This window comes from Sinohyriopsis cumingii, chromosome 2, assembly GCF_028554795.1.
Source record: "Sinohyriopsis cumingii isolate HCF-2022 chromosome 2, ASM2855479v2, whole genome shotgun sequence".
Lineage (NCBI taxonomy): Eukaryota > Metazoa > Mollusca > Bivalvia > Unionida > Unionidae > Sinohyriopsis > Sinohyriopsis cumingii.
The window spans coordinates 25,990,559-26,003,461 of NC_142962.1; the positions used below are offsets into that span (position 1 = coordinate 25,990,559).

Here is a 12,903-nt window from a genome sequence, read left to right on the forward strand (position 1 = left end):
CTAGGGTTTATGTTCCATGGGAAATATACTCTCAGGGCAGTCTTTCCTCCCCTTAATGTTTTATATTTAATAAATAGTATAGAATGCCTTCTGCAGTTATTCTTGAATAACAAATAACATTACAAAAGGTTGTAAAAGTTGCATATTTTTTCACTTGTTAAAAATGAAATTAATTCAGAAATTATCCACCATGGCAGTAACAATTTAATTATAACTACATGTACGTACTTAAAGAAGTCTTTCTTAATTATTATTGAGATTGCAATTAATAATTAATTCATTTAGATGTCAATTACTCCAGTCTTATAATTCAAAGATATTCACAATGAATGGATGAATGAACAGAGGTTGGTGAATATAAGTTTGTAAGTAAATAAATAGAGATACGAATAAAATGAACAAACGAATGAACTAACAATGATTGAATGTAGGAAAAGACAGACAAGTAATAGAGTTGCAAAATATATTAATTTACACACGGATGAGAATAAACAAGAGGATAATAAAGGACCATGACATTTCACAAAATAGAAATTACAATTTTAATGAAACCAGAAATGGAAATACAAGACATAAGTTACAACAGTTCAGTTTTGTTAAGGGATTTCATTTACTCATTTTATTAGACCAAGCAGTAAAAGTTATCTTCGCTGATAAATCACTAATCTCACAAAATTAGAGGACTTGGTTAATGTTTTGTCTTTGAATGTTGTTTTGTACACATGGACATGAGTAGAAAAACACACTTCTCCGAATATATGACATAGTTCAGCATTAGCATTGCATCGTGTACTCTCCAGTTTTGTTCTGTCTGTCCAAAAGTTTGTGGTGGTGCACATTGGGTTTTGTGAGTAAATGACATCAAGTTCTGTTTATATCTACAAGTTGAATTCATAACCAGCTCTATTCACACAGCATTCAGGCTTTTTATAAAATGGCACTTTTCGGATCAGTTGACCCTAAAAAGTCCTTTAACTGTGATGTAACTATTATTTTATTTTGTCCAGCTATCAAAAATGGCATTTTTATCACTGTGTGGGGTCAGCTGTGGCTTTTTGTCTTTAATGTGCCATATTTGTCAACAAATGATATCCTACTTGAGTGTGAATAACAGATGATCAGCTTTTGGGTAGATTGTTTTTATCGTTTAATAAATTAACTTTTGACATGATTTTTGAAAGACTTTTTTTATTGGCTGAATTATAAAAAATATCAGCACTGTCAGTTCTGCCAAAATTAAACATTTCTCCCATTTCCAGTCAAAGGGGGTATTTTTGTGATGTAATAACCCATTGTTTGTTGTCTTGACCACATTTTATGCAGTTCTTTTTTCTGTCTAAACTACTTAGTACACCACAATTTTAAAATAACATTCAAGTTAATTTGCTTGAATAATCTAAGTAGGTGTATTGAATTAAAGAAAAACCATAACATTAATGAAGCATATACTTTGGATATTACTTGAAAATACACTTACGCTTGATGATTTCGTGAAGTGTTCACATCAGACAAATGAGAGGTCAGTTCAGAATGTCCAAATGTTAATCTGTACATCCTGGAATAACAACTATAAGTTAACTGTGAAGTCGGTGTTATGTGGATTTGTAGTTTTTTTATATGACTGCTGTGTTACTTCAGTTAATACCATATCATGTATTTTTTTCGAGATATAAAATTTTGCAATGCTGTCATGACATCATGCAAGGCAAAAACATGATGACCAAAGCGTCTGACAGTATTTCTAAGTCATACACTATAGATATATTGCACCATGGTTATATTGGATAAAATCAGTATTTTTAGGTGAAGAAAATTTCACTCACCTGTATGTACAAGTGTTGGCTGAGGAAGGCATGTCACTTGTTTATCATGCTGGTCCAGTTGAAGTAATGTCACTTAAAGAAGATTCACTATTATGTACAGTGGGAGATGAGTCCAATCAGTGCCAGAAAAATAAATGATTTAGGTCCTTTGCCCAACAGGACATGTTTAAAGATTCAGGTCATTTGCCCTGCAGGACAATTGAAGTTTCAAATCATTTGCCTTCCAGGACAAGTTAAAGTTGCAGGTCATTTGCCCTGCAAGTTAATTAAAGTTTCAAGTCATTTGCCCTGTTCTGTTATATATAAAAGTTGTTCCATTTATTTCAGATGAAATTTTTAAAACTTGTAAAATAATTTCAATTATTTGCAGGCCAAGGTATGCAAAATATAGGAATTATTTGACTTGTTTCATATGTTACATGAAATTATTTGACTTGTTTCATATGTTACATGAAATTATTTGACTTGTTTCATATACATGTATTACATGAAATTATTTGACTTGTTTAAATATTACATGAAATTATTTGACTTGTTTCATATACATGTATTACATGAAATTATTTGACTTGTTTAAATATTACATGAAATTATTTGACTTGTTTATATATTACATAAAAATTTTGGTGCATGAAACATTAATTCAGAATTTATCTGCCTGACAACATGGAAAGATAGTTATGCACACGTGTATTGAATTGTGTAGCTAATGATTTTTGTGAATTTTAGTGATGGGCATATGTTGCTTTGATGCTAAAAATTGCTAAAATCATCCATGGTGAAAAATGGTTTTTGTTTGCATTTTAATAACTAAAAATTTAGTTGCTTGAAAATTTGTAGTCATCCCCTGTTGGCATCCACTTCTTCACAGAAGCATCCTCAGATGCTATCAGCTTACTGCATTATATCGCCAAGATACAATTGAATGCATTTATGTTAAAAATGTATTATCCTTGGCCCAATTATTGCAGCAGTCGGATGTCAGGTGATTTGCTTTTGATTTGCCTCTAGGTCACAAAAATGAATAGCTGACACATCCACCCAATACAGTGGTAGTGTGTCTCAGATATCTCGTTTCAGTAATTTTTTCAGCAGTTGGTTACTTTTATATGATGATTTTTACGTCAGCAGTGTCATTGGATAACTGGAAGCAAACTGCAATGAATATTTAAGGTGACACATGTATTCTGAACTGCTCTGCTGCTAAAATTATGAAATATTACAAACCCTTTCCCTCTCCCCATAGTCATACACATCATGAATAAATTTATGAATTTTGTAACTTCAGAATCACAATAAATTTACTGATGAATACATTTGTAATATACATGCATTCAGACACATCTTGGCAATATAATACAGTAGGTTAAATGCATCAATAATGCATGTATATCATGCATATTTAAAGCATTATTTATCCAAAGAACTGCTTCATGAAATTTGATTGTATTGTTGGTTAAACAAAGGTCAAATAAAGGTCAAAGGCTGGATAAAACTGAGTAGACAGTAGGCTCCACACATCTACCACAAATTCAGAGCCAGATGTGGAGATGGTAATTACTTACATAAAGTGTATGCTATATGTTAATTCGTTTGAGATTAACTTCAGTATGGTAATGACTTACATAAAGTGTATGCTATATGTTAATTAAATTGAGATTAACTTCAGTATGGTAATGACTTACATAAAGTGTATGGTAAATGTTAATTCATTTGAGATTAACTTAAGTATGGTAATGACTTACATAAAGTGTATGCAACATGTACATTCATTGGAGATTAAATTAAGTATGGTAATGACTTAAACAAAGTATGCTATATGTACACTCAATAAATATTAAATTAAGTATGGTAATGACTTACATAAAGTGTATGGTAAATGTTAATTCATTTGAGATTAACTTAAGTATGGTAATGACTTACATAAAGTGTATGCTATATGTTAATTCGTTTGAGATTAACTTCAGTATGGTAATGACTTACATAAAGTGTATGCTATATGTTAATTAAATTGAGATTAACTTCAGTATGGTAATGACTTACATAAAGTGTATGGTAAATGTTAATTCATTTGAGATTAACTTAAGTATGGTAATGACTTACATAAAGTGTATGCTAAATGTTAATTCTTTTGAGATTAACCAGTATGGTAATGACTTACATAAAGTGTATGCTAAATGTTAATTCATTTGAGATTAACTTAAGTATGGTAATTACTTACATAAAGTGTATGGTAATATTTAATGGAGATTAACTTAAGTATGGTAATGAGTTACAGAAAATATATGCAAGATGTACATTCAATGGAGATTAATTTAAGTATGGTAGTGACTTATATAAAGTGTATGCTATATGTTAATTAAATTGAGATTAATTTAAGTATGGTAATGACTTCCATAGAGTGTATGCTAAATGTTAATTCAACTGAGATTAACTTAAGTATGGTTGTTGTTATTGTTGTGCAGTTTTTACGCCATTTTTCAGCACACGATAGGTTATACATGGCAGCCAGTATTAATGGTGGAGGAAGAACCCGGCAAGCATTCTCACATACCCACATTGGCTGAATCCGAGACTCAAACCCACCCAGACAGAGGTGAGATGGCAGTGATCTGTAACGGAGAGCGCTTTAGACCACTTGGCCACTCTGGCCCCCTTAAGTATGGTAGTGACTTACATAAAGTGTATGCTATATGTTAATTCATTTGAGATTAACTTTAGTATGGTAATGACTTACGTAAAGTGTATGCAACATGTACATTCATTGGAGATTAAATTAAGTATGGTAATGACTTAAACAAAGTATGCTATATGTACACTCAATAAATATTAAATTAAGTATGGTAATGACTTACATAAAGTGTATACAACATGTACATGCAGTGGAGGTTAACTTAAGTATGGTAATGATTTAGATAAAGTGTGTAAAAGATGTACAATGAATGGAGATTAACTTCAGTATGGTAATAATTTACATAAAGTGTATGCTGTATGTACATTCAATGGAGATTAACTTAAGTATGGTAATGATTTACATAAAGTGTATAAAAGATGTACATTCAGCAGCTACATTGTCTTTTTCAGGTGCCTTATTGCAGATGAGGTAAGTTGTCAACATTTCTCTTTTTCCACTGCCACTTCCCAGTCTATAGGAAAATAAAAGACATTGATATCACTTTTACATTAGTCGTTTCACCTGTGTGTCAGCAGTGTTATAATATTTTATCAGAATGGAAGACATTAATATCACTGTAGCATTAGCTGTTTCATCTATGTGTCAGCAGTGTTAATATATTGATATCACTTTTACTTTGGTCATTTCACCTGTATCAGCAGTGTTATAATATTTTATCCGAATATATGACATTGATATCACTGTAGCATTGGTTGTTTCATCTGTGTGTCAGCAGTGTTAATATATTGATATCACTTTTACTTTGGTCATTTCACCTGTATCAGCAGTGTTATAATATTTTATTCGAATATATGACATTGATATCACTGTAACATTGGTCATTTCACCTGTGTGTCAGCACAGTGTTAATATATTGATATCACTTTTACTTTGGTCATTTCACCTGTATCAGCAGTGTTATAATTTATCCAAATATATGACATTGATATCACTGTAGCATTGGTTGTTTCATCTGTGTGTCAGCAGTGTTAATATATTGATATCACTTTTACTTTGGTCATTTCACCTGTATCAGCAGTGTTATAATATTTTATCCGAATATATGACATTGATATCACTGTAGCATTGGTTGTTTCATCTGTGTGTCAGCAGTGTTAATATATTGATATCCCTTTGAAACTGGTTGTTTCACCTGTGTGTCGGCAGTGTTATGATATTTTATCAGAATGGATGACATTGATATCACTGTAACATTGGTCATTTCACCTGTGTGTCAGTGATGTTAATATATTGATATCACTCTAACATTGGTTGTTTCTCCAGTGTGTCAGCAATGTTAATCCATTTTATCGTAATGTTTTGAAATTCATGCAACATACAAATCACAGTGGTGATTGCAAAAGAGATCAAATGTTTCGTAGAAATTAAAAACAAACACAAAGATCGGATTGTTCTAAATGTTTTATAAACACAGCAGGAGTAACTGTAGATTGTTGTGAAAGATTTAAAGAGGAATTTAAAAGGATTAGAAAAAACAAGCTAGAAGGAGTTAAAAAGGATAAAAAGGATCAGGAAAAAAGAAGGGAATTGGGAATACAATTTAGAGTTTAAAGCAGGGGTCTCAAACTCAAACCACCCTGAGTGCCACATGGGGGCATTTTCGATGGCCCAAGGGCTGCACCACCTTTGTTATCTCTATGACACCTTGTGACACCAATCGTTTTGCAGGCCACAGGATATGCGTTTGCAGGCCACGTGTTTGAGACCCCTGGTTTAAAGGGATTAGAAAAAGTAAGTTACAAGGAGTTAAAAAGGATTGGTTACAGAGAGTTAAAAAGGATTAGTTAGAATGAAGAATGATGAGATATATTGAGGAAAGAGACAAAGTTAAACATTATTTTTAAAACTTGCGAAATAGTGATGTTGTATCCAAACTGATGCTAAACAGATTATCCCAGTATTTTGAATGAAATATTGTTTTGAGAATTTATACAAATTAAAAGATGACAAATTTTTTCTAGATGATCTTTTAGGTACCTCAACTTATGAATATGGAAAGAAACAATATTGATGTATTAATTACGTATGATGAATTATTATGTTGAAGAAAAACAGAAAAAAATAAAATCCCAGAGTATAATAAATATATGGCAGAGTTTTTTATGTTTTTTTTTTAGATGTATCAATTGCAGCATTAGTAAGAACAAAGCAATAACTACTCACAAAATAGGATTTATAACTTGCATCCTTTAAGGAAATAAGTATAAACAGCTGTTAAAAAGCATGAGTCTGATATGACTTTTTAACGCTTAATAGCAACTGTTGCAAGCAGAAGATAAAAACTTCTTGGCTGATAGGGAGAAAATATCTGGATTATGAATGAAAAATGCAATATGTCTTCTTGGCCTACTCCATCTTATAAACTTTAATAAAGCTTTTTTGATTCACTTGCATAATGTCAAAAATTATGTACAAAGGTAACATTTCTGATATAAATAATTCAAAAGCTCATTGGTCCAGTTAGTTTAGTTTGGGATTGTATATATAAAATTCATTTTACCAGTTTAAAAAAAAAGAAATTATAAGAATCCGTCCATATTAACATAATTTTCTACAATATCATCCTACTATATGTACCATTAAAGTCTCTGAATGAAATTTAAGAATGATAATGGACTGTACAAAAGATACTGAACTGTACAAATGATACTGAACTGTACAAATGATACCGAACTGTACAAATGATACTGGACACTTTAAAGACCAGTTACACCATTATTTTTACACATTATAACTCATAATAAAAAATACTCAGTATATTTTTATATTTTATTATTGAAGCATGCCTGTCAGGATTTTACACATTCCCTGAAGGGACCCAGAGTGGTCTAAAGCGCTCTCCGTTATGGATCACTGCCATCTCACCTCTGTCAGCATGTGTTCAAGTCTAGGATTTGGCCAATGTGGGTATGTGAGAAAGCTTGCCAGTAGCTTCTCGTGGGTCAGTGGTTCTTCCCGGTTCTTCCTCCACCACTAATACTGGCCGCCATGCATAGCCTATCGTGTGCTGAAAAATGGCATTAAACCCCACAACAGCAACAACAAATTCCTTGAATACCACCCGACACAGGTTTTTTATGGAGTTATGCAGAATTAATGAAGAGTCCAGATTCTTAATCCATAAGTCTAGATGAATAAATATAAATACATATCTGATACAAATTCTCTCTCTTTCTCACACAAACACACACACACACACACACACACACTAATGTGCGGCAAGACAGTGTTACTCAGATTGGAAAATTATACTTAAATGTACAACACTCAATATCAATTACATATTTAGTGTTGTATTCTACAAACTGTTCAAGTTTTAAAAGAATGACCCACTTTTATTAAACATAAATGTTTTGTTATGCACCTTTTCTTTTTTCTATATTTTGTAGTATAAAACGTTACTTTTGTTACTTGTAACTTAGTTCTCTTTTAAAGAATAAAGCATTGTGTAAATGAGATCATTTGCGATCAGAACAAAAAATTAATTAGATCACAAAACTTGTCATTTCCTAGAAAGACCACTTTGGAAATGGTTTATTATTCTTAGATAAGTGGGCAATAGGTCCACATTACTTTATGCTTATTCTATACAAAAAGTACATCAGTCATTAGTGAATTTTGTTTTTAAAAATGTATTTATTACATAAATTCTCTGCAAACAGAAAGCAAATTTTTATCTTTAGTGCACTTCTTTGCAAATATTAGAGCAATTTTTTACCAGCCTTTTTCACTTATCTGGCACCATAATTGTATGGAGCGTACCTCATGTTTTCCACACAGATTTGAAATTCTTATTTAATAAGAGCATACATTTTTTAAAATTAATATATCTAAGTGTTTCCTTTGTTGATAAGGATATTTTTGAAATAATTGAGACATGTTCAGTGAATTATTAGTGTAAGCCTTTTGATATAATGCTTCAAAATTTTAATAATTATCCTTGACTATCAAAGAGGTGTTTGATATGTAATTCCATTTGACCAGACAGGTATTTGTGGAAGAGACTATAAGATGAACAATGTGTAGTCCACTATCTGTAGATGGAACTATAAGAATTTGTTTAATTCAGTACTAATCTCTAAGACATTTTTATATCATGTACTCATCTTTATTTTTTTTACACATGTTCACTACTGCTCTTTGTATGAATTCTGTATGTACACATCCTTAACCATTTGTTGATGCAACTGTAAGATGAACCATGTCTAGACCACCATTTATACATGGAGCTATAAAATTAATCATGTCTAGGCCACCGAGTAGAGATGGGGCTATATGATGAACCATGTCTAGGCCACCTATTAGAGATGGGTCTATACAATGAACTATGTCTAGGCCATTGATTAGAGATGGGGCTAAAAGATTAACCATGTCTAGGCCACCGATTAGAGATGAGGCTAAAAGATGAAGCATGACTAGACCACTATTTGAATATGGGGCTATAAGATGAACCATATCCTGACAGCCATTTATACATGGGACTCAATGGTGAACCATGTCTCGACCACCATTTATACACAGGACTGTAAGATGAACCATGACTAGAACCATTTGTAGATGGGGCTATACAGTGAACCATGTCTGGGCCACTGTTTATAGATGGAGCTGTAAGATAAGCCATGTCTAGATCACCCTTTATAGATGGAGGTATAAGATGAACAATTTGTAGGCCACCATATTTAGATGGGACTATAAGATAAACCATGTCTACACAGTGATTACATTCTAGCATTACTTGTTGTGAATAATTTGTGTAATCTTCAGTATGGTACTATTCAGTTGTATTTACATGTTCAATTTTAAAATTGAATAGTTCATTTTTTTAATTGAATTTTACAGTTTTACTATGTTTTACTTTGAATTTCCACATACCATGACCTCTGGGTCAGTTAGATAGCTAGCTCAGAGTTATAGCAATGAGGTTAAATCCTGAAAAAATAGCTGACTGTGAAATATAAAAACACGCCCTCAGAAGTCAAGAAAGAATTTAATCTGTTTTGTATTATAGGACTGGGTGGTCTCCAAGTAACTCATCTGTCATGTGGATTGACTACTTTCCATGGATATAGTAAATCTAGTTCATTTTCGATATCCTGGACTGCTGTTTGGGACATTTTTATTAATTTTTGTCTGAATGTAATATTGATTTTAAGGTCATCTTAAATGGGAAAATTAGTTTAATTTGGATGAAAGTTTTAGCTGGAAAGATAGATCTTAAACTTTACAAAGCTTCTGATCACTTTAGAGTCTTTCATAGAATACTGGTCAAGTTTAAGAGAAGACGAGGTAGATGATGTCAATCGTGTAATGATGAGGATGAAACCCTTGTGCAGTTATTCTATGAATGCAATGATGTTTGATTTTCTTGAACAAGTTTATTGGACTCATGAGAGACTGTTATTAATGCATAGATCTGAATTTATTACAAGTAGATATTATATTGGGAACAGATAAATAAAAATAACAAGTTTTAGCTTATATTTATTACTTGGACTTGGAAAGAAATATGAATTACATAGCCAAAATAAATGACTGGTTTTGGAGATAAAGAAATACACAGCTTATTAATATTGTAAGTGAAAAATGTTTCATAAAAAATGAAGACATGTAAGGACATTATTTCAAAATGTTTCTACCATTTATGGCAAATTGCAGTAAACCAAGACTAAGTAGATCGATTCCAAATATACTCATGTGATTGTGTTCTTTACTGTTAGGCAGCAAAGATTTGTCCAAATGGGTTTGTTTTATATGCTTCAAAGTCGATTAAACATGTATATCTTGTTGATGGTATGTTTTTAAGTAAAAGGTTTTGTGTCTATTTCTTTCTTCCTTATTTCTGTCTTTTTTCCTTTTGTCAAAATGGCTCATCTTGTAAGTCTGTTTTGTTGATTATCATGTATATATATGCCAGTGTAAGTAGTTTGTGGGATGCTTTCCCATCTCACAGCTATTGTGTATACAGAATATTTAAAAAAATATTCATTTAACCCTTTGGTTGGACTCTAAAAATTGGATTATCTTACTTTGTCCTCCAAAAAAAACTAATTTTACTGTAAAAACAATGCACTACTTGTTAGTTGATGTTTGAAATAACTTTGAGGCTTTGTGATGCAATGGGTGTTATATGTCTTATTGTAACTCTTTTAGTACAAAAGATGCTTGTCATTTCAGTCTTGTAAAAATGCATTAGTTATGAGTGCCACTTTTTTTTTCATTGTATTTATAAAGAAAACAATAGACTTGGTTAATGTCTCCATCTGCACAAAATCAAAGTTAAATATAACACTATATCCATTATATCATTCTTTACATTTTTTGTGTCTATTTCCTCCATAAGTTTTAGATATTTTTTCCCTCACTATAGTCCTGTTCAGGGGAGAAATAATAGAGTACCATGATATAGACAAGATCACTTTATATGGGGGGTATATTATATGGAAAATTAGGATTCAGTCTATAAAATTGGATCCATGGCTAGTGTTATATTGAGGACTGTTTGATACCAAGCTGCTTTAAAATGTGGACCACAGTAAGCAGTTAAATATTGTCTAATCTACATATAACAGGTAGTGAAGCATAGATATTGTATTTCTAATGGCAATGTTGACAGCATCAAGATTTTGTTATAATTTTATTAGGGGTTCATGGTGGCAGATTGTTCTTGGCTTTACCAATCACTGCCATCTCATGGGTTCTAGTCTCAGGCTTATCCAGTGTGTCTATGTGAGCTTGCCAGTAGATTCCCATCATCTGTGGTTCTTATCAGGGCTTTCCTGGGTTCTTGCCCCCAACAGTAATACTGGCTGCCATGTATGTCTTTTATTGTGCTGAAAAATGGTGTAAACCCAAAGCAACAACAACAACAATTTTGTAATGTATGTCACGTTTAGTAGTGAACTCTGCAGGGAAAACACATTATTCCATAAACCCCTTCTTGATAATAAAGGGAAATTCACTGACATTTACAATTTCTCATCTGTAGAGGGAGCCGTGTTGTCCAATTCATAATCCAAGTGTCGGGGATTCAGAGCTTACCAAGGCTAACCCAAGGTTTGTCCTTGGAAAAGGCATTTAGTATCTATTTTTCATCTTTTATTTAAAAAATGTATACATAGAAAGTATATTAATTCTGTCCTTGTTCTAATTTACTTATTAGATGGGCCTTGGCAAGACAATCCAGGCCATATCTGTGGCATACTACTATCATAGCGAGTGGCCTCTTCTGATCATTGTGCCTTCATCCCTCCGCTACTCATGGGTGGAAGAGCTAGAAAAATGGCTACCAGACATTGGCCCCAACAATGTCAACGTTATCCAGTATGGCAGTGATGTCAGGTGTGTACATCAAGTTTGCTCCAGAAATTACACATTTTTGTCTTGTCCAAGCTTTTATTAGTGAAGCCTTTAAACTTTATTAGCATAGTGAATCATACACACTATGAAAAGACCGTATTATCATAAACCTACATACAGTATGTCCATGCCATCATATTAGATTTTTGTTTTTGGAGTAGCAGCTGAAGCATATGGAATGCTTTCCTGAAATGTTTTTGCTAGGATTAGAGTTGTTATGATATATTTGACTATGGAATTCAATTTGGTGAAGGGGGTAATCTAATATTTTCTAGATATTGCTTAATTTATTAATATTTTGTCTGACAGTCTATTCAGACCCTTTCATTTTACACCACTGGAAAGAATTACACATACTTGGTAATACTCATCGTTGGTATTACACATCCTTGGTATTACACATCCTTGGTATTACACATCCTTGGTATTACACATCCTTGGTATTACACATCCTTGGTATTACACATCCTTGGTAATACTCATCGTTGGTATTACACATCCTTGGTATTACACCTCCTAGTTATTACACATCCTTGATAATAAACATCCTTGGAGTTACACCTAGTTATTACACATCCTTAGTAATACATGTCCTTGGTATTACATCTAGTTATTACACATCCATGGTAATACACATCATTGGCACTACACATCCTTGGCAGTGCTTATCCTTGGTATTACACACCCTTTGGTAATACGCATCATTGGTATTACACATCCTTGGTAATCCACGCTGAAAGATTTTAATGATTGCAGGTTCACCTATTTAAGACTAAGGTTCTTTATTTTGCTTGTCTGCATTCAAATGTAAATTATGTAGCCATATCAAGTCTACAGTTTAGTTTGCTAACAGACACTGTGCCCCAAATTTTGATTGTTAGTCAATTTCGGTTTGTATTTAGTGTTTATCTATCCCAGATTTCTTTATCTGTTTCAGACATGGTTATGATTCTGATGGGTGCTAGAATTGACAATTAAACAATTTAAAAAATATATTTAACTTTTTGCGTAAAATTCTGTATCATTTGT

General features: G+C 32.3%; 1 protein-coding gene across 5 annotated transcripts in view; it reads left to right on the top strand.

Annotated features, from left to right (window-relative positions):
* LOC149804501 (DNA annealing helicase and endonuclease ZRANB3-like) overlaps positions 1–12,903 on the top strand; it is a 95,962-nt gene that overhangs the window by 10,123 nt on the left and 72,936 nt on the right. For all 5 annotated transcript variants that reach the window (XR_016416030.1, XR_016416029.1, XM_089940717.1 and 2 more), the window contains exons 2-3: positions 4,908–4,926; positions 11,678–11,856. Coding sequence is in view for 3 of the 5 variants with exons in the window: in XM_089940717.1 (XP_089796843.1) it covers positions 4,908–4,926; positions 11,678–11,856 (198 nt within the window). In the remaining 2 variants the exon portion in view is untranslated. The remainder of the gene's footprint in view (positions 1–4,907; positions 4,927–11,677; positions 11,857–12,903) is intronic.